The sequence below is a fragment of the Suricata suricatta genome, chromosome 8 (genome assembly GCF_006229205.1).
Source record: "Suricata suricatta isolate VVHF042 chromosome 8, meerkat_22Aug2017_6uvM2_HiC, whole genome shotgun sequence".
In the NCBI taxonomy this organism is placed as follows: Eukaryota; Metazoa; Chordata; class Mammalia; order Carnivora; family Herpestidae; genus Suricata; species Suricata suricatta.
Window position 1 is genome coordinate 128,461,666 of NC_043707.1, and position 18,137 is coordinate 128,479,802.

The 18,137-nt window shown below is 57.2% G+C and overlaps 1 protein-coding gene across 1 annotated transcript in view; it reads left to right on the forward strand.

Moving 5' to 3' along the window:
* Positions 1-1,946: 1,946 nt before the first annotated feature.
* The window catches only part of ALDH4A1 (aldehyde dehydrogenase 4 family member A1), a 25,754-nt gene continuing 9,563 nt past the window's right edge, over positions 1,947-18,137 (forward strand). The window contains exons 1-5 of the mRNA XM_029945893.1: positions 1,947-2,054; positions 11,356-11,449; positions 11,999-12,091; positions 17,108-17,155; positions 17,907-18,062. Of these exons, the coding sequence (XP_029801753.1) occupies positions 1,993-2,054; positions 11,356-11,449; positions 11,999-12,091; positions 17,108-17,155; positions 17,907-18,062 (453 nt within the window). The 5' untranslated portion in view covers positions 1,947-1,992. The remainder of the gene's footprint in view (positions 2,055-11,355; positions 11,450-11,998; positions 12,092-17,107; positions 17,156-17,906; positions 18,063-18,137) is intronic.

The window sequence follows — 18,137 nt, forward strand, 5'->3', positions numbered from 1 at the left end:
CCTCCCCCGCTCATGCTCTGTCTATGTATCAAAAATAAATAAAACATTAAAAAATGTTAAAAAAAATTGAGGATAAAGTAGTGATGGGGGCAGGGCAAGAGGACTGAGGGCCGCATAAGCACCAAAACCAAGTAATTAGCTGGTTTGTGATAAAATAGGGAAATTTCACATCACCTGTTAGTGTTTCATCTCACAATAAACTCTTTGGAAGTTGATAAAGCAGGAAGGGGAAGAGCCAGCCACAGACATCACAGCCTAACTGGCATAGGTTTGCAGGTGAGGTCCTGTTAATTATAAAGCCCCCCGCTTCCTTAACCTGCTTTTACCGAGCCCATGAAAGGCCACCTTCTGGGACTCTGGATTTGACACTGTCCAGTGTTCTAGTTTCTTCTTGTTAATGGCCAAATTTGGGGAGACACTGCCTCGTGTGATCTGCCGCCCCCTCTCCCCCATTAGGGTTTTCTGTATGGATTAAGAGAGAGACAGGAATGCCTGGGTGGCTCAGTCAAGCATCTGATTCTTGAGCTCTGCTCAGGTCACAACCTCACAGTTCGTGAGTTCGATTCCTGCCTAAAGTTCTATGCTGACAGCCCAGAACCTGCTTGGGATTGTCTCTCCCTCTCTCTCTGCCCCACCCCCACTCATGGTCTAGGTCTCTCTCTCTCTCTTTCTCTCTCCCCCTCTCTCTCTAAGTAAATAAACTTAAAAAATTTTAAATAAAGAGAGCCACCAATCTGTTTCTACCATCTTTAAGACTTGTGCTTAATGTAGCTTCCTTTTTTCACTTCCCGCTCTTTAATTTTCCGTAAGTGTCTTAAAGGGTGTGACCTGGAGAAAGCGGAGTAGCGTGAAATAATGGGGGCATTATTCTAAACCCTCTACTATAGACCTGGAAACCGAGGCCCCGGGGAAGTAATGTATTTTGCCATTGTCCTAAGTTGGAACCACGTGCATCGGGACTGACTCCTAAGTAGGTTCTCAGTTCACGTTGGAGGAAATATAAACAAACTGGAAGAATGTTGGAAATGCATCAAAGGGTATTTAGGAATAGAATGAATCCCTAGGACCCCGCCATCGGAAAGGCTTCGAAATCCTAGTTGTAAACAAAGCATTCAAACAAACAACTTCAAGAGGAAACCATAATTTTTGACTGGGTTGGGTGGCGGGGGTGGAATGGAGCGCAGGGACAAGTGGTTCCGAGGTCAGAGGCTTTGAGAGAAAAGCTAAACAGGGACTGGCTGGGTTTTCTCTCTTATCGATCGTAATCTGCCAGCAAGCAGGCGGATTTAACTCAGCGTCAGGTCCACGCAAGCTTTACGGCTGGCACGCTGCAGGGAGGTGGAGGCGGCTGGGTGTCCACCACGGGAGGCTGGAGGCAGGGTTGGTAGACACATTCCAGGGGCTGCTGCCCCCGGTGGAGGCAGGGGGCTGGGCGCGGTGCGGCCTCACGGGTTCCAAAAACCTGCTGGCCACCCGACCAAGGACAGCCCAAATAGGCTGAGACGCTGGAGACACCTGACGCACCAACTCGCAGTGCTTCCGCCGCTCTGCGCACTTGTCCCACTCCGGCCCTCTCATTGGCTCGTTCTGCGCCTTCGCCCAAGAAGGCTGCAACAAGACCGTTCATCTGATTGGCCCATAAGCTTCGATGTGTCATTCTGATTGGTCAATTAGGCTCACGCCCCTTCTTCCTCGGCCCCCTAGAGGGCGGATGGGTCATACCATAAGGAGGAGGGGAAAACGTGTATACATCAAGGTTTCTCCTTGGGGTTACCTTGTCCTGTGTCGCATACGGGTCTCTACAGACCCTCGAAACGAGAGTTTCTGTATTGGCAGAAGGTACATATTGAGGATTTCTGCTGACTCCGACTCGGAGGACGGCCGAGTGATCATATTCCCCCACCTGCCGAAGTGGTGCGCTCCGAACCGGGCTCAGTCTTCTGGCCGCGCCCGGGGCGCACCGCGAGCAGACAGCCGCGCCGCGCGCTCGTGATGCTGTCGCTGTGCCCCGCGCTCCGCCGCGCCCTGCAGGCCCGCCCCTGGAGGGGACCCGGGTGAGTGCGCACCTCCCTGCCGGATTCCCGCCGCGGTTGCGCGGGACCCCCAGCCGCGGGTAGCTTCCTCTGGCACCCCGTCCCTCAACCAGGCCTCCCTCCCGCTGCGACCCCCACCGCGGAAGGCTAGCGGGGGGGGGGGGAGGAGGAGGACCCCCTGCCGGCTCCCACGCTCCTCTCAGAAAGTCTCCTTCGCACTCGTCACCCACGGCCAAAGTGCATCTCGACTTTTCACACAGGGCTTCTCAGCTCCCCACCCTTGGTCTCACACTCAGGATCCACCTCTGAGATTACCTGAGTCTCCTCTGTCCCTTCTACTGGGACAAGTTAAGTCCTGGGAGCAAGACACTCTTCTTTCTGATAGGTGGAACGGTAATACTTAGGACTTCGGATGATGTGTCAGACTCTAAGGAAGATTATACGTGCAAGGTGCCCTGAACAGTGCCTGGCACTTAGTGCCCAGTTCTTATTAGTCACGATCACCGTTTATTACTCTCATTTAAACGGTGCGGTAGATATTCCAGATTACAGGTGAAGAAACACAGGTGTAGTTTTAAGGTGGATGTGCCCTGGAAACAACCACGCTGTCGAGTTGGATTCTTGGACCCGTGCCCACTCAATGAATGACAGATGTTCCTAGAGCCCCTTCCCCTTCTGGGCTAGACAGGGTGTGTGTGTGTGGGGGGGTAGTGGTGGGGGGTAGGTAGGACACAGACCCTATCTGAGAGGGGCCCAGTCTGACAGATGGGTTTCTGTGGGCCTCCCTTTCAGAGCTGGGTAGCCCCCACCCCCAATTTGAGCTTTGTTTGCCTGACCCCTAGGACTGTGACCAGTCATGTCTCCTCTGCTGAGCTATGCCCTTTCTAGGTTAATCAGTGTCCCAAGGGATGGCACAGGGGTGCCCTGGACATGGGTCAGTTTCAGCACAGCTGGGTGTCCTCTATGGGTGGGGGCTCGGTAGGTAAGGGCACAGCAAGAGCACATGGGGGAGAAGGATTCCTCTCCCGAGCCCAGATTGGGGTTTTGCAGGCTTCTCCCTGCGCTCTGACACCCACTCCCCTCGGACCATAGATGGAATCCGCATAGATGCATGTATTACCTGAGTACCTACTATGTGCGGGTGTTGTGCTAAACAGTGGAAGAGAAGGGTACCCAGGGGATTTGCACGTGGACTTTTCAGTTTAATGGAGGGGAGGGGAAGCTTTAATATCTGGCAAAAAGCAATTTATATTCTTAAAAAAAAGAGCTTATAATAGCAATAGTATTTCTCAAGAGATCAAGTTCATGGCTCTGTGGCTGATAAGCACTGTCTCATCCCCACTTTTACAGAAGGGAAACTTATCTTCCAGTTAAGGCAAAGGGAGGACTAAATTCACAGTCAGCCTCCAGATTCATGCTCTTAATTACAGAGCCTCCAGTGTGGAGAAAAGGCATTTGGCAACCAGACCTGAAGGCTCAGGTTAGCCTCTTTCGATAGAGCAGCTGGCCCAGGGCCCTAGACAGGGTTTCTCAACCTTGGCATGAGTCACATTTCGAGCTGGGTAATCACGGATGGTGGGGGCTGGCCTGGGCCTTACAGACGGCTCAGCAGCGTTCCTGGCTTCTGCTCACAGGATACCATTAGCCCCGGCAGCTGTAACAGTTTGAGCAAGTCAGTTGCTGCTGAATGTCACCTGAGGCAGAACTGCACCCCTTCGAGAGCCACTGCTCTAGAAAAACAGGTTTGAGGGGTGCCTGGGTGGCCCAATCCATTAAGCATCCCACTTCGGTTCAGGCCATGATTTCACAGTTCATGAGTTCAAGCCCTGCGTCGGGCTCTGTGCTGACAGCTCAGAGCCTGGAGCCTGCTTCCATTTCTGTGTTTCCGTCTCCCTCTGCCCCTCCCCTGCTCACGCTCTGTCTCTGTCTCAAAAATAAATAAAACATTAAAAAAAAGAAAAAAGAAAAAACAGGTTTGATGTTTGGCCACCTTTCCATTTATTCAGTGGCCGTTTAGGATGCACCTGCGCCACTAATGGAGAAACAGTGCCAGGGCGTTTTTGGTGGTGCCTGTTGGTGTCCTGTTTGTAAGGCTAGTGCCGAGGAAGACTGCCTGTCTCAGGGAGCTGACATGGGTCACGTGCTTCCCCCTTTGCCTGGAGTGCCAGGGACTCAAACAATTAAAAAAAAATTTTTTTTAAACTTTTATTTAGTATTGAGAAACAGAGAGAAGGAGAGACACTGGATCTGAAGCAGGCTCCAGGCTCTGAGCTGTCAGCACAGAGCCCGATGCAGGGCTCAAACCCACAAACTGCGAGATCATGACCTGAGCTGAAGTCAGATGCTCAACTGACTGAGCCACCCAAGTGCCACTCAACCAATTTTTAAAAAGACCCTCAATTGTGTGTTTTCTTTTTATTTCATTAACATGATCTGTTGTAAAAAGTACACATTAAGCCAAAAAGCATGTCACTTGGAATCTCACCACACAGAGGTAACACTGTCACAATTTTAATACCCTTCATTGAAAGATTTTATTGACTTATTTTGAGAGAGAGAGAGAGAGAGAGAGAGAGAAAGAGTGGGAAAGGGGCAGAGAGAGAATCCCAAGCAGGTTCCTCACTGTCCGCACAGAGCCCGTTGAGGGCTCGACCTCACAAACTGAGATCATGACCTGAGCTGAAACCAAGAGTGGCACCTCAACGTGCCCCTCGTATCCTTTAATTGTTTGTGAATATATATTTTTTAAAAAACCCTACAATATAAAAGTGGGCTTCTCTACAGATCCATTTTCGTAGTTCATTTTGTATTTCACATTTGGTGAAGAAATGATGTTTACAGTCCTTCTTGCCCGTCGGTGCTTATTGTGACTGGTCTTGAGCCGGCCAGCACAGGCACATGGCCTTGAGGGATGGCCACTAATGGTAGTGGCTGCCACTGGCCTTCTATGTGGAGTCTTTTACTGAGCTCCTCGGGAACCTAGGATGTAGGCGTTACTATTCCCATTTCATGGATTAAACAACTGAGGCCCTTGGAAATTAAGGAAAACTTGTCTAAGGCCTTATGCTAGCACATACCAGGCCCCCAGTTGTCTGCCTCCGGTCTCCCTTGGCCCTGACCTCCTGCTTTTCTCTACTTCATTGACTTTATTGGGGATGTCCTCAGTCATGTCCTTGCAAATGCTTGTTGGAAAGAGCCAGGATGCATATTTATATTTATATATAAATTTAATAAGTGAAAGAAGTAGCCCGGGCGCATAGTAGGCTAACAACCAGTGTTATTTTTGTCCCTCACTTGCTTCTGTGCCAGACCGTGCTGCGGGTGCAGAGATGACCCGCCTGGGCCCCCTCTCCCCCCCTACCCCCAGCAGGGTTGGGTGGGCTGGGATTGGGCACAGTCCCGTTCCCTGCCAGAGTCCTGGGTCACTTTGGGCTCCTCGCAGCTCACCTACCTGTTTCGTTTTCAGAAGTTTCAAAACTCCCCAGTGCTTGTCTCCTGAACGGGCACAGGCTGGTACATCCACCGTCCCCTAGACACACTCCGCTCTCCCAGGCCCCCAAGCGGAGGCCAGGTGGTGCTTCTTGCCTGCAAGTCCCGCCCCCTCGGTGAACCCACACTCACCCAGTGCTTTGCGGCCTTGGCAAGGCAGGCTCTCCTGTGGCCCTTCAGCGCCCTATCTGTGAAATGGGGATAATCCCATTAGCCATGTAGCAGAAGGATTAGAGGGGATGTGACGGCTGGGTCCCCCGGGGCTCGCACCCCCTCCGTGAAGAACTTAGTGAAGGAATGAGTGGAATCTGCAGTGACCCCAGCACTTGCTCCAGAGGTTGGTCACATCCCACTCACTGTGTCCTCACAGACCTACCTCGAGCGCTCGCTTCCGGTGCCCAGCACCTGGCCTGGCACACCGTCGGCCCTGAACACTTGCTCTCGGGACAGCCCGGAGGACAGCCTGGGGTGGATTCCGGCTTCACCTCTCAGCAGCTCTGTGGCCCTGGGTGGGCCGTTCAGCCTCTCTGTGCTGCCTCTGGTTCCCAAGTGGTAAATCAAGATAATCATGGCAGCCGCCTCATAGGATTGCCTGGGACGTTCAGTGAATGGGTGCATGAAAACCACCTCGAAGAAGGAGTATCTGCACCCAGGAAACACTGCTTTACGTGTCATTTTCGATCTCCCTCCCCCACCAGGGGGCTGCCCAGAGTGGTCGACCTTGATCGTGGATATTCAGACCAGAGGGTCCCAGCAGCACGAGGATGGTGGCGGGGTGGGGGTGGGGGAAACTTGGGTGCCTTCCCTTTGTGCTCATTCATTACCCCGAGGCAAACCCCTTTCTGTTGGGAAGGACCCTGCTCACCCCAGGGGAGGGGCGGAGGCATCAGGGAGTGGACAGCCCTGGGGCAGCAAGCGGTCACCGCCACCTCTCGCCTTTTTCCTTGGGTGGGAAGTGCTGGGTGGGAGGAGGACGCACCTATCCCCTCGGCCCCCCGCTGCTCTGGGTCCCCGACAGACCCAACTGCCATAGTGCATGTCCCCTGAGTGGGGAGGACCTGGCTGCAGGTCCTGCTCTGTTAGTCCGGGACAGGGAGCTGTGGCCGGAGCGCACGGTGATCTCTGAAGCTCCGTCTTCTTGGCTGTGATGATGGTGGTGGTGGTGAGCATAGGTGCCTTCTTTGTGCGCCCACAGCACGGACTCAGGACATCACCCCTTATCCCAGTGCCAGGCACGCTGTAAGTGCTTGATAAATATGCTTTGATGTTCCCTGGGCAATAAAGTGGAAAGCGCTCAGCCTGGGCCTGACGCCCCTCCCTCCCGGACCTGCCCTGGGCCGCACTTTCTCTCTGCTCACCTCTGCTCCAGGCCCCTTATCTCCGTGATAAGGAGCCTTGGCCTTATCAGGTCCCAGATAACAGCTGGGAAAGTCTAGAAGCTGAATGAAGCAAAGCTAGTTTCCTTTCTGTTCCTCTCCTTGGTCTCAGTCACCCCTGACCCTCATCACTGGGGACCTGCAGCCAGCCCCGGGTGTTGGCAGGAGGGCCCTGCCCGGGAATCCAGTCCTGGGGCCCTGGGGTCCTTCCGACAACACTTGGGTGTTCATTTTTTCCCCCTCCCTTTTTTCCCCCCCTCAATGAGTCTGACAAAAGGTTTACCAGTGTGTTCTCTGTTCTAAAAGGTACATTTCAGGTGCTGCTGTGCCTCAGACAGTGTGTGTCGTGGTGGACGAATGGGTGCAGGCCGGCTTGGGGGAGCTGAGGGCCTGGCCGGAGCACAGACGGTAGAGCCTGGGGCTCTGAGATGACCCACGGGGCCCCATCCAGGTGCCGTGAGGGTAGCAGCCGAAGCAGAGGGGACTCCAGAAAGATCCGGGTGGCCCGCGAGGTGGGTGGGGTGGGAGGGTGATGGGAAGTGAGTCTGGAGGCCTCAGTAAGGATTCTGATTTTTTGTTGTAGAAGAAACGAGAGGCCACTGAGTAGTTTGGGGCTGAGTGCTTGCTGTCTCTGTGTGTGGATCAGATTTTCGTGTTAGAACTAACTCTGGCTTGGGTTGGAGAGTTGCCGGGGGCAGGTGCAGCGTGGCTACTGCAGGCGTGCAGTTTAGGTCCGAGGGTGCCCTGGGACCAGGGTGGAGGCCGGGGGTGACCTGGGAGCTCGGGTCCCCGGCTTCCGAACCTCAGTGTTCCCCTCAGTAACCTTCTGAGGTCGCACTGGCTGGCCCAAAGCTTTGTCCTGTCCTGTTGCAGACTATGCATTGGTGTTTTTTGTGTTTTTTTTAATTTAAAAAAATGTATTTATTTTGTGAGAGAGTTAGAGAGCACACACGCACGAGTGTGGGAAAGGCAGAAAGACACGAAGGAGAGAGAATCCCAAACAGGCTCCATGCTGTCAGAGTAGAGCCTGATGCGGAGCTCGAACCCACAAATTTTGAGATCGTGACCTGAGGCAAAACCAAGAGTCGGTAACTGACCGATCCATCTGGGTGCCCCAGTGTTGTGACCTTTTTAGCTCAGCTCCTGATATTTGCAGAGGGTGGAGAGGGGCTGCTCAGAGGCCCAGGTCGTGACCCCCAACAAGCTGGGCACCCCTCAGTCAAGTTCAGACTCTGCTCTGGGCCTGCCTCCTGAAGTGGCAGGGCCGAGAGCTGCTCTGACAGAGCAGGCCGGCTTCACCTTCGCCCCCCAGAGCCAGGCACCTGGTAGGTGCTCAGGAAACGCATGACGAATAAATAGGCAAGTTTCATTGCCCTGATCTGAGTTGTCTCTGTGCCCTTGCGGGGTAGAGAGAATGTGCACTGGTGACTGAGGACTACAGTCCTGCTTCGAAGGGCCTTGAAGATCCTCACTGGAGGCTCCAGGCGCTGGGAGTGATTCTTCTTTGGCTTCCCCGGAGCCAAGGGGAGGATCCTCCTGGTCATCCCAGTGATGGAATACAAGGGGCGGGGTGGTTTTGTCAGGTGTCTTTGGGTTATTTTTGGCTCTGGTTGACTCAGGCGGTTCTTTGAATTCTGTTCCCCACATTCGGACCGACGGGCAGCTGGGCCAGGGCCTGGAGACTTGCCAGGTGTAGAGTAAGCCCTGGCGAAAGTGATCCTGTGGTCACAGTGGTCCTCTGCCCTGGGGAAGGTGGAGAGAGGCCTGGGAGGGAACAGGTGCATGAGGGCTGGTAGCTACTGCATTTTGCATTTTAAGCTGGGCGGACTGTGGTGCTAAATTTATTCCAGCAGTATTTGTTGAGTACCCCCTGGGGTTAGCCCCTGGTTGTTGTGACCTTGGGGGTGTCTGAGAACCAGTTTGCCTTTGAACACCTGGCCTGGTGCAATAATATATGTAGAATATAGCACTATATATAACATGGTAAAAAATATATTATTTATATACGTATATAAACAAAATGGGGCTTAACTTCGTGACCCTGAGATCAAGTGTTGCTGTACTGAGTGAGCCAGCCAGGCCCCCCGGTGCAGCAACATTCTAGAAGATAATTTTCTGGGGCGCCGGGGTGGCTCAGTCGGTTGAGCGTCCGACTTCAGCTCAGGTCATGATCTCGAGGTTTGTGGGTTCGAGCCCCGCATGGGGCTCTGTGCTGACAGCTCAGAGCCTGGAGCCTGCTTCGGATTCTGTCTCCCTCTCTCTCTGCCCCTTCCCCACTTGCTCTCTGTCTCTCTCTCTCAAAAATAAACATTAAAAAATGTTAAGGGGCGCCTGGGTGGCTCAGTCGGTTAAGCCTCCGACTTCGGCTCAGGTCAGATCTCACTTTCGTTCGTGGGTTCGAGCCCCGCGTCAGGCTCTGTGCTGACAGCTAGCTCAGAGCCTGGAGCCTGCTTCCAGTTCTGTGTCTCTTTCTCTCTCTGCCCTTCCCCCTCTCATGCTCTGTCTCTCTCTGTCTCAAAAATAAATAAAAAACATTGAAAAAAATGTTTAGAAGACAGTTTTCTTAGAGCCACAGAGCAGGAGGGTGAGGAAAGGCAAGCACTTGCAACCTCATCGCGACCCTCAAACCCATTTCTCAGGTGGGGAGCCCGAGGCCTGCTGAGCTTAGAATAATGGGCTGACGTCTCGAAGCAGCTGTGTGTTTTGGTCCCGGATACATCTACCCGCAGAGCTGTGCCTTTTTGCGCCGCCTGGGAGCTGGGGTCTGGGCCGGGTTGGGGCGCGCACCTCCAGGCCCCCAGCCCACAGTCCTCAATGGCAGCCCCCTCCTTGACTGCCAGAGGAGATTGCAGTGTCCATTCTACTGCTTGGTGGTGGTGTGCTGCCTCTGAGGCCCAGAGAGATGCTGCTGGAACCTTCCAGAGCTGCCCCTGCTTTCCTGACTCATTCTCCTATAGCTTTTTGTTACTGTCTCCTCAGCTTTCTGTAATCACCCCAAGGGGTGGTGGGAGGCTGACCTCGCCTCCCATTTCTGCCTCTGGCGAGGGGCAGGGTGGGGCCTGAGGAATGTGCCAGGCATGCTGCCTGGGGGGTGGGGTGTGGGGGGAAGGCCTGAACTCACTTGCCTCACGCTTTGCTGCTTTGCCGTTAGGCAAAATCTTGGGCAACTGGGGCCCTGCCTTCCTACCTCTGGGACCGCACTGGCCCCTCTCAGCTCCTCCTGTCACGCTTCCTGCTCTGGGGCTTTGGACTTGCTCTCCCCTGTGCCTGGAAGGTTCTTCCCAACCCTTCTCAGAGCCCAGATGGCCCTCAGAAGGACACCTCCTCAGAGAGGCCCTCCCTGACCACCCAGGCTAGGGCAGCCCTGCCCTTGCCCTGCCCTGTTCTCACATCCCCTCTGTCATCACGGTGTCCACGGCCCCCACCGGAGGTCAGCTGCGTGAACCCGAGGCCTTGCTGTCTAGGCCGCCGCTCCGTCTCCAGTGCTGAGCGCAGGGTCAGAGACACAGCAGGTGCTCAGGATGACAGAGGGCCAGCCGTCACAGCCCCTGGCTTTGTGTCCTTTTTCCGGGTCTTCTGGCTGGGTCCTTGAGCTGGACCCCCTGCCCAGTGAGAAAGAATAGAAGCGTCCCCAACACCCACAGGCTGAGTGCCACGGTCCCCAGCCGGGGCTCCAGCTCTGGAATGAACCACCTCAAGTCCTGACTCTTACCCATCTGTCCCCCACCTTCCCGATCCCAGACGCGCTAGGGGTGGCGGTCACTAGGGGTCATCCGTCAGTGAGGTCATAAGGTTCAAGGTTCAAGGTTCAGTAGGGTCTCCAGGTCAAGGAAGTTTTGAAACTCGACCCCGTGGGGTCAGACCCCGAGCCCCCAAACAGCCCTCCCCGTGGCTGCGAGCTGAGCTCAGGGCAGCCTCCTCCCAGGGCGCGACCCACATCTTGGATGTTCTCGTCGCCCCCCCCCCCGCCCCCCCCAGAGCTCAGCGCCTTGCGCCAAGAGAACCCCAGCCGGTCACATTCCGATGAGACCGAGCTCTGGGCCACCGTTTCAGCCGGGAGAAAGCAGAAACTTGGGGCGACACTGTGGGGAAGTCAAGGGACAGCCAGCCCTCTCCGTGTGCGCAAAATGCAGAGACGCGAAGTGGTGTGTTCACACTTCACGCAGCCGAGCGAGTTTGTACGCTGATTCTCAGTGGATGCAGAGCCCGGCCCAGAGGAGGCAGGTCACGTGCCCAGGGACACACAGTGGCAGGTCCCGGCCTGGAACTTGGATTTTGGCCCCCAGGGCCTGTTCGCCTCCACCCCCCCAGTTGTGTACTTGCTCTGGATTTCGGGATTCTGGGCCAGCCCAGGACGCCCCTCCCTGCAGTTGGAGGTTGGGAGGGGGCCAGGGGGCTGGGTCTGGCAGCGGCCACCGCTGACGTGTCTGCCCCTGTTCCCTGCCCTTGCACCCCAGGCTGCGCTGGAAGCATGCCCCCTCCCTGAAGGTGGCCAACGAGCCCGTCCTGGCCTTCACGCAGGGCAGCCCCGAGCGAGATGCGCTGCAGAAGGTAATGGGGGGGGCACCGGTGGGGGAGGGAGGGAGCGGGGACAGCCTCCGGCAGCGCCCCCAGGATGCCTCTCCTTGCCTCCAGCCATCACCCCCTTCTGCGCCTGCCCCCAGCCTGGGAAGGGGACCAGGGCTGGGATAGCCGTGTGACCGGAGGACCGGAGAGGCTGGAGCAGCCCGGGGCCCCTGGGGCCTCAGGGCAGGTCAGGGGTTGGAAGCCCATGGATGTTTTATGCTTCAAAACATTCTCCTGTTAATTCCCAGGGTTTAAAAAATCGTGAGATTTCCCGTAAATTTTAGATACAGTTTTCTGATCTTCTTATAGTGGGAAGACTGGCAACACGGCCTCCCCTCCCAGCGGCATAGCAGGTGGCAGAGGACGGGGGCTGAGCCCTGCTGCCACCTGAGGGGAGCAGACGCTGTCTGCCCTCAGGCCCAGGCCCCTTCTCATATCCGCTCCGCCAGGGCAGCTGTGTCTGACCTCACTGGGTGTCTAGGTGGGGACAGAGAGGCCACGTGCATGTGCCCATCGGCCCTGTCCTCTCTCCAGGCCTTGAAGCACCTGAAGGGCCAGACGGAAGCCATCCCGTGTGTGGTGGGGGACGAAGAGGTGTGGACCTCGGACGTGCAGTACCAGGTGTCGGTGAGTCCGGCGGGTGGCCGGGGGGCTCCGCGTCTCCCCGAATCTGGGGTCCGGCTCTCAGGGAGCGGACTGACTCGTGGCACAGGGTCGCTGCCCCCAAAGGGCTTTCTGCCCTACTCCCAGATTTTGAATTCCATGCACCGATGGCACACTTCCCAAAAGCCGTCATGGCACTATTGTCTTCACGCCCGCCGGGAGGGAGTGAAAACGGTGACTGCTGCCCGCTTCACCTGGACACCACCTAGAGGGTAGGAAGAAAGGGCAGAACGTCAGAGCTGAGGTGACCTTCCAAAGAAAGGACAGTCACCAAAGCCGCGACCTCTGTTTTGGAACCCGCTTCTCTTGTGGAAGATGAGCTCATCTGAGGTTCGCATCCAGGGCCTGGCCAGGTGTCGCCTCCTCCGAGAAGCCCGAGAGCCAGGTTCCTTCCAGAGACACATCGGGGAGGCCCTGTTGTGTGTGCACACGCCCCTCTCTCAGGCCTTGACCCCTGGTTTTGAAGTGGGAGGAGCAGGCAGTTAGCTGCCCATTTTACAGATGAAGGAACTAGCTCAGAGAATGGATGACCCGCCTCGGGTGGCCCAGTGAGATTGGAACAGATTTCCGGAACGATAAGTCCTTGACTTTGCTTCAGGTAGACTCACTCACACCTCCTGCCTGCCTTCCTTCCTTCCCATCCTTCCTTCCTTCTTTCCCTCCCTCCCTTTCCCCCTTCCCCCCTCCTTCCCATCCTTCCCTCCTGCCTTCCTTCCTTCTTTCCTTCCTACTTTCCTTCCATCCTCCCTCCCTCCCTTTCTCCCTTCCTTCCTTTTAAATGTTTATTTACTTTTGAGAGAGAGAGAGGGAGAAAGCACAAGTAGGGGACGAGCACAGAGAGGGACAGAGGATCCGAAGCAGGCTCTGTGCTGACAGCAGTGAGTCTGATATGGGGCTCGAACTCACGAACCTTGAGATCATGATCTGAGTCAACGTCAGACCCTCAGCCGACAGGTGCCCGGGCGCCCCCACACCCTATTTCTAGAGAAGATTTGGAAGCAATTTGTTGACTCACAGACAGTGCGGCAGGATAATCTCGCCAGGACCCCCTGGTCACAAGATGAGAACGTGGCGCCCTTGTGCGGGGGACCGCCCGGGTGTGCTTGCTGCCTCCCGGTGACCACAGAAGAGAACACCGCTCATGCTAGTCAGGGTGTTCTTGGAGTGAATTCCCCCGGCATGATGGGAGGGGCACCGCCATTCCCGACGTGGGGCCAGAGAGAAATTTCTCCCGAGGGTGGAGGAAGGACTTGGTGAGGTGACAAGCAGTGTCCCCACAGGAGTCTCCCATCTCGTGCGTGGATGTTTCACGGGGCCACGGTTTTGTGCCCTGTCCCTTTGTGCGGGCCGAGGACATCCTTATGGGGATGCCAAGGGGTCACCCTGTAGGCCCATGTCTGCTATTGGGGGGCCTTTTCCATGTGGGGCTCAGGGTGCCGACAGACACCTGCGGCTTTGTCTCCAGACCTCACGATGGGGAGATTGCGCACACAGACCCACACGTCCGGCTTCCCTAAGAGGGTGGGAAGATGTGACCGCGAGAGGCTGGCATTTGTGCTGAGCCCCACGTCGCTGGAACGCTGCAGCGGGCTGCTCTCTGGGGGCCCTGTCCCCACCCCTGCTCCCGTGCACCATGCCAGCTTTCTCCACCCACTGCTTTCCCGTCTCTGGCCCCAGCAGGAGGCTGGCCCGCCTGCCCGAGTGCTTCCCTCAGCCGGGCTTTTGCTAGACGGGGGACAGCGATAAGGCAGCCTGCTTTTCTAACAAGGCCAGAGGCCTGGGGTCTGGGCTGAGGGCTGAGAAGTGTCCCCTGCCCCTGTGCCCCAACGGTCAGGTCAAAGGTAGGCGTGACCTGCTGTTGTGACCCTTGGGGATCTTGACCAGGATTGGAGGCTGGAGCACTTCCCCCTGAGGGAGCCTGAGGGCGAACTCCTGGCTGTGCTCCCGCCCCAGGCAGAGGACCCACCGCATCCCTTTCTGTCCCTTGTGTGGCGGCGACCCTTTCACCCAGAAAGGCTTAAAGCAAATGCCCACCTCAGCCTTGAAAAATAAAGCGTGCGTGTGTGCGTGTGAGTACACACACAGACACGTGTTTTGAAACTCTGTACAGACAGGCGTACGTGGAGTTTCTAGCTTCTTGCGGTACAACCAGTTGCAAAATGAGTGCCTTGGAATGTAACCAAGGTGACCTCCCCCGTGGCCGAATTAGCCAGAAATCTGTTCCGGCCCTTCTTTCTAGCCCCACACTTAGAAGTCACGACAATAAAACCCCGCTGGCCATCGACTTCCTCAGGTGCAGGCCCGGGGCAGCCAGCTGTGCCCTCTCGGAGCTGTCCCGGCGGACAGCAGGGTGGCACACGGGTCTGCTAGAACAGGGTCGGGACTTCGGGCCGGGGAGGGGCTGTGGGAGGCGCAGGCCCTGCACTGGAGACACGGGGTGGCGGGGGGCGGGGGGACATCAGGGCGCAGTGGTCGGAGGCCTCTCTGGAGAGGTTGACCACTGAGTTGAACCCCAAGGATGAGGATGGGTGGAAGTTCACGGCCCAGCAGAGGGGGCCTCGAGCAGAGTCCCGAGGGGGTGGGGGGACGGGCTTGCGCTGCAGAGCCGAGAGGAAGCCAGTGGGGCAGAGAGGTCGTCGGTGGTGACTTTCAGAGTTTCTCATTGGCTGTGGTTAAGGAACCTCTTCCAGCAAGGCGGGGGAGTCCCTGGCGGGGGGCTAAGGAGGGCAAGGCTTTCCAGAAGAGCCCCGCGGCTTGTCACAGGAATATGCTTTCTCCTTTCGGGGCAGCAGAGTGAAAAAGTGAGGGCTTGGCAGAAGGCATGAGGCTGGACATAGACCCATGCGTGTCCAGGGCTCACAGGCGGCCAGGAGTCTGCAGCAGGAAGGCAGGTGGAGACCTGCCCCCAACCCCCAGATTTATGGACCTGGAGCTGTGACCTGGCTACAGGCGTCCCTCGCTTTGAGGGGAGACAGCTTCCTCCTCTGAGAAACGCAATGGCATCGGGCATCTGGGAAGGGGTAGGGCGCCGCCTCTCAGCAGAGCAGAGGGGAGGGAGGGAGGGAGAAGCCTCGGGGTTTTCAGGCTGGGCCCCTTGAGTCTTCCTGGGGCCCAGCTGTGGGCCGCCCGAGTCACCATAAGGAGGCCCTTGCCTGTAACGGATCCCCCTTCTTGCCCACTTGCTGGTCAAGCATCTTTGGGCCACTTGACCTCCGTGTGCCTCAGTCTTCTCGTGTATAAAATGGGGGTAGCCGTTGTGCTGCGTGGGGTTGTTTTCAGGGATAAACAGTTGATCTGTGTCGGGTACGTAGCGCCTACGTGCAGGGGGCTGCCTTGGCGGTGACAGTGCCCCTCATCCCTCCCTGAAATTAAAAAAAAAAGGTCTATAGGGGCAGACCTATGTGGGTTTTTTTTTTTTAATGTTTTACTTATTTTTGAGAGAGAGAGAGAGACAGTGTGAGTGGGGAGGAGCAGAGAGAGAGGGAGACACAGAATCTGAAGGCAGGCTCCAGGCTCTGAGCTGTCAGCACAGAGCCCAATGCAGGGCATGAACCCAGGACCGTGAGATCATGACCTGAGCCGAAGCCGGATGCTTAACTGACTGACCCCCCAGGTGCCCGAGACCGGTGTGGTTTTAAACCTCTGGACGTCATTCACCGTAAAGTCGAGGGGCTGCCTCCTGACGAGCCTGGTCCTGCGCAGTGTAGTGTGGATCTTGTGTCGTGTCATACTGTGTCCAGCCCATGACGGAGTCCTGGCCACGGGCAAGAAAGATCCTCAGGAGTCCACACAGCATCTCCTGTTACTCCTGATGGATTTCTCCAAAAGGGGCCCTGGGGGCTAACTGTGGGCTGAGCCCCGCGATGACATCAGCCTGAGAACCCACCTGCTGAGGGTCTGTCGGGCCAGGACCTGGTGAACACTTTGGACGGACCAGGAATCGCCTGGATCTGTAATGCAGAGGGAAAGTAAAGGGCTGGCCCTTTCACAAATGGCGGAGGGAGGCACGTTCTGGCTCTTTCTAGATGGAACCCTGAGCAGGCGTGTGCAGGGGTGAGGGTGGAGACCCTAGGCCTCCGCTCTAAGGGTTCTGAGGATGGCCCTGAGCAGGGATCGCCCATGGGAGGCATCCAGAGCCCCCACAGCTTGGGACCCGGTCAGTTGCCTGGCACCTCAGGGCGGCCAGGTGCCAGCCAAGAGCGGCTGAGTTGAAAGGTCAGCATGCACGTGTGGCTAGTGGCTGCCACATTAAGCAGGAAAGCCCCACACGGCCCACTGGGCGACTGGTGGGTGGCAAAAGCGTTGATAATCGTGGTGTAAAGAAGTGCTAGCACGCGGCACTGCTGGTGTCTGGGTGTAAATGTGTTGAGGGTCTTCCCTTTTAGACCAGTGCCTCCGGGTCCCACGCAAGGGGCTGGAGAGGTGGGCGCTCTGTCCCCTGGGCCCTTGGGGGGACAGCGGAAGTCCTGGGCCATTCTCAACTCCAGCGTATTGTTTGGGTCCCCCCATGGTGGCAGCGCCCCTTCCTGAGCCACAGCCATGCGCCACACCTGCTCTGGAAGCATTTTCACCTGCAAGCCCATTTGGCCGCCCTCCATGCTGTAAGGCAGGGGTCCCCATTTCCCACAGGCGGAGACCTGCAAAGGGGAACTCAGGTTACATATGGCCCCTTGCTAGTGGTGACAGAGCCGGATGCGAACCTGTGTCTGTCTGACCACAGTGTCTGAGGCCGTGCGCTCCATGCCTTTCTCCGAGCCCATGAGCCTTCCGGAGTGGGGAGCCATCTCCCCCACCGAATAGCAGGTGCTCTGTAACCCTCAAGTGAGAGAGATGGATGGGTGTGGGGGTCAGAGGGGAGAGAGCCAGTGTGCTGAGGGCTCTTGGCTGGAAAGCGAGCTCTGAGCTGGGCCACACCCCCACCTGTCCTGGCACCCCCTCCCCCTCCCCGGGCGGGAACCTCACTCTTCTCTCATCTTTCAGCCCTTCAACCATGGACACAAGGTGGCCAAGTTCTGCTATGCAGACACGGTGAGTCTGGGCTGGGGGCTGTCCCCCGTTGCCCTGCTGGCCGTGGGGGGTGGGGTCTTTCACGAGGTCAGGCCCGCCCCGGTAAAAGAGCCAGATGAGAGCTGCGTGGGCCAGGGCTGACCCCCCCTGACCTGCCTGTGGCCGTGAGGCAGCCTGGCTTTCCAGGGGGGTGCAGATTCCCCAGGACCGAGTTGGGGTAATTGGAGACACCACGGATGGGAAGCCAGATGGGCTTGGCATCCTGGAGGGCCAGTGAGAGGGGCTGGGGTGCCCTGTGGCGGGGGGTCTAGGAGCCAGTGTCTGGGGGCACCGCCGACAGTTGCCATCAGGGATGCCAGCAGCATGTGAATGTCTCAGGCTGGGGCTCTGGCCGAGCAAGGACAAGGCCAGGCGCCGGACCTTGAGAGCTGGAGGCTCTACCCGGTGGGTTTGGGGGCCCCTGGAGTAAGGAGAGGCCCTGATGAGACCACGAGAGAAAGTGGAGCAGGTTCGACAGCGGGGAGACTGGGTGCTGACCTCGCTGGGAGGCCCCTCGGACCTCCAGACGGCAGCAGGACTGGCTCTAAGCCTTGGCCGGACCAGCAGGCGAGGGGACACCACGTCCGCAGCTGTGGGAGTGGGGGATGGGGGGACATGGGGCCAAGGAAACCGCAGGTCCTTGGGTGGAGAGTGACCTCCGATCTCCCTCGCCCATTCCCCTGGGGCCCTTCCTGTTCTAGGAGGCGGCCCCCAACCGTTTCCTCTTCACTAGGCCCTACTCAACAGAGCCATCGAGGCCGCTTTGGCTGCCAGGAAAGAGTGGGACCTGAAGCCTGTTGCAGACCGGGCCCAGATCTTCCTGAAGGCGGCAGATATGCTGAGCGGGCCTCGCAGGGCTGAGGTCCTTGCCAAGACCATGGTGGGACAGGTGAGGCGCCGGTGGGCACCGTGGGGGTGGGGTGCGGCGGGCGGTCACGCTGCGGCCCATGCGGGGACCTCAGCC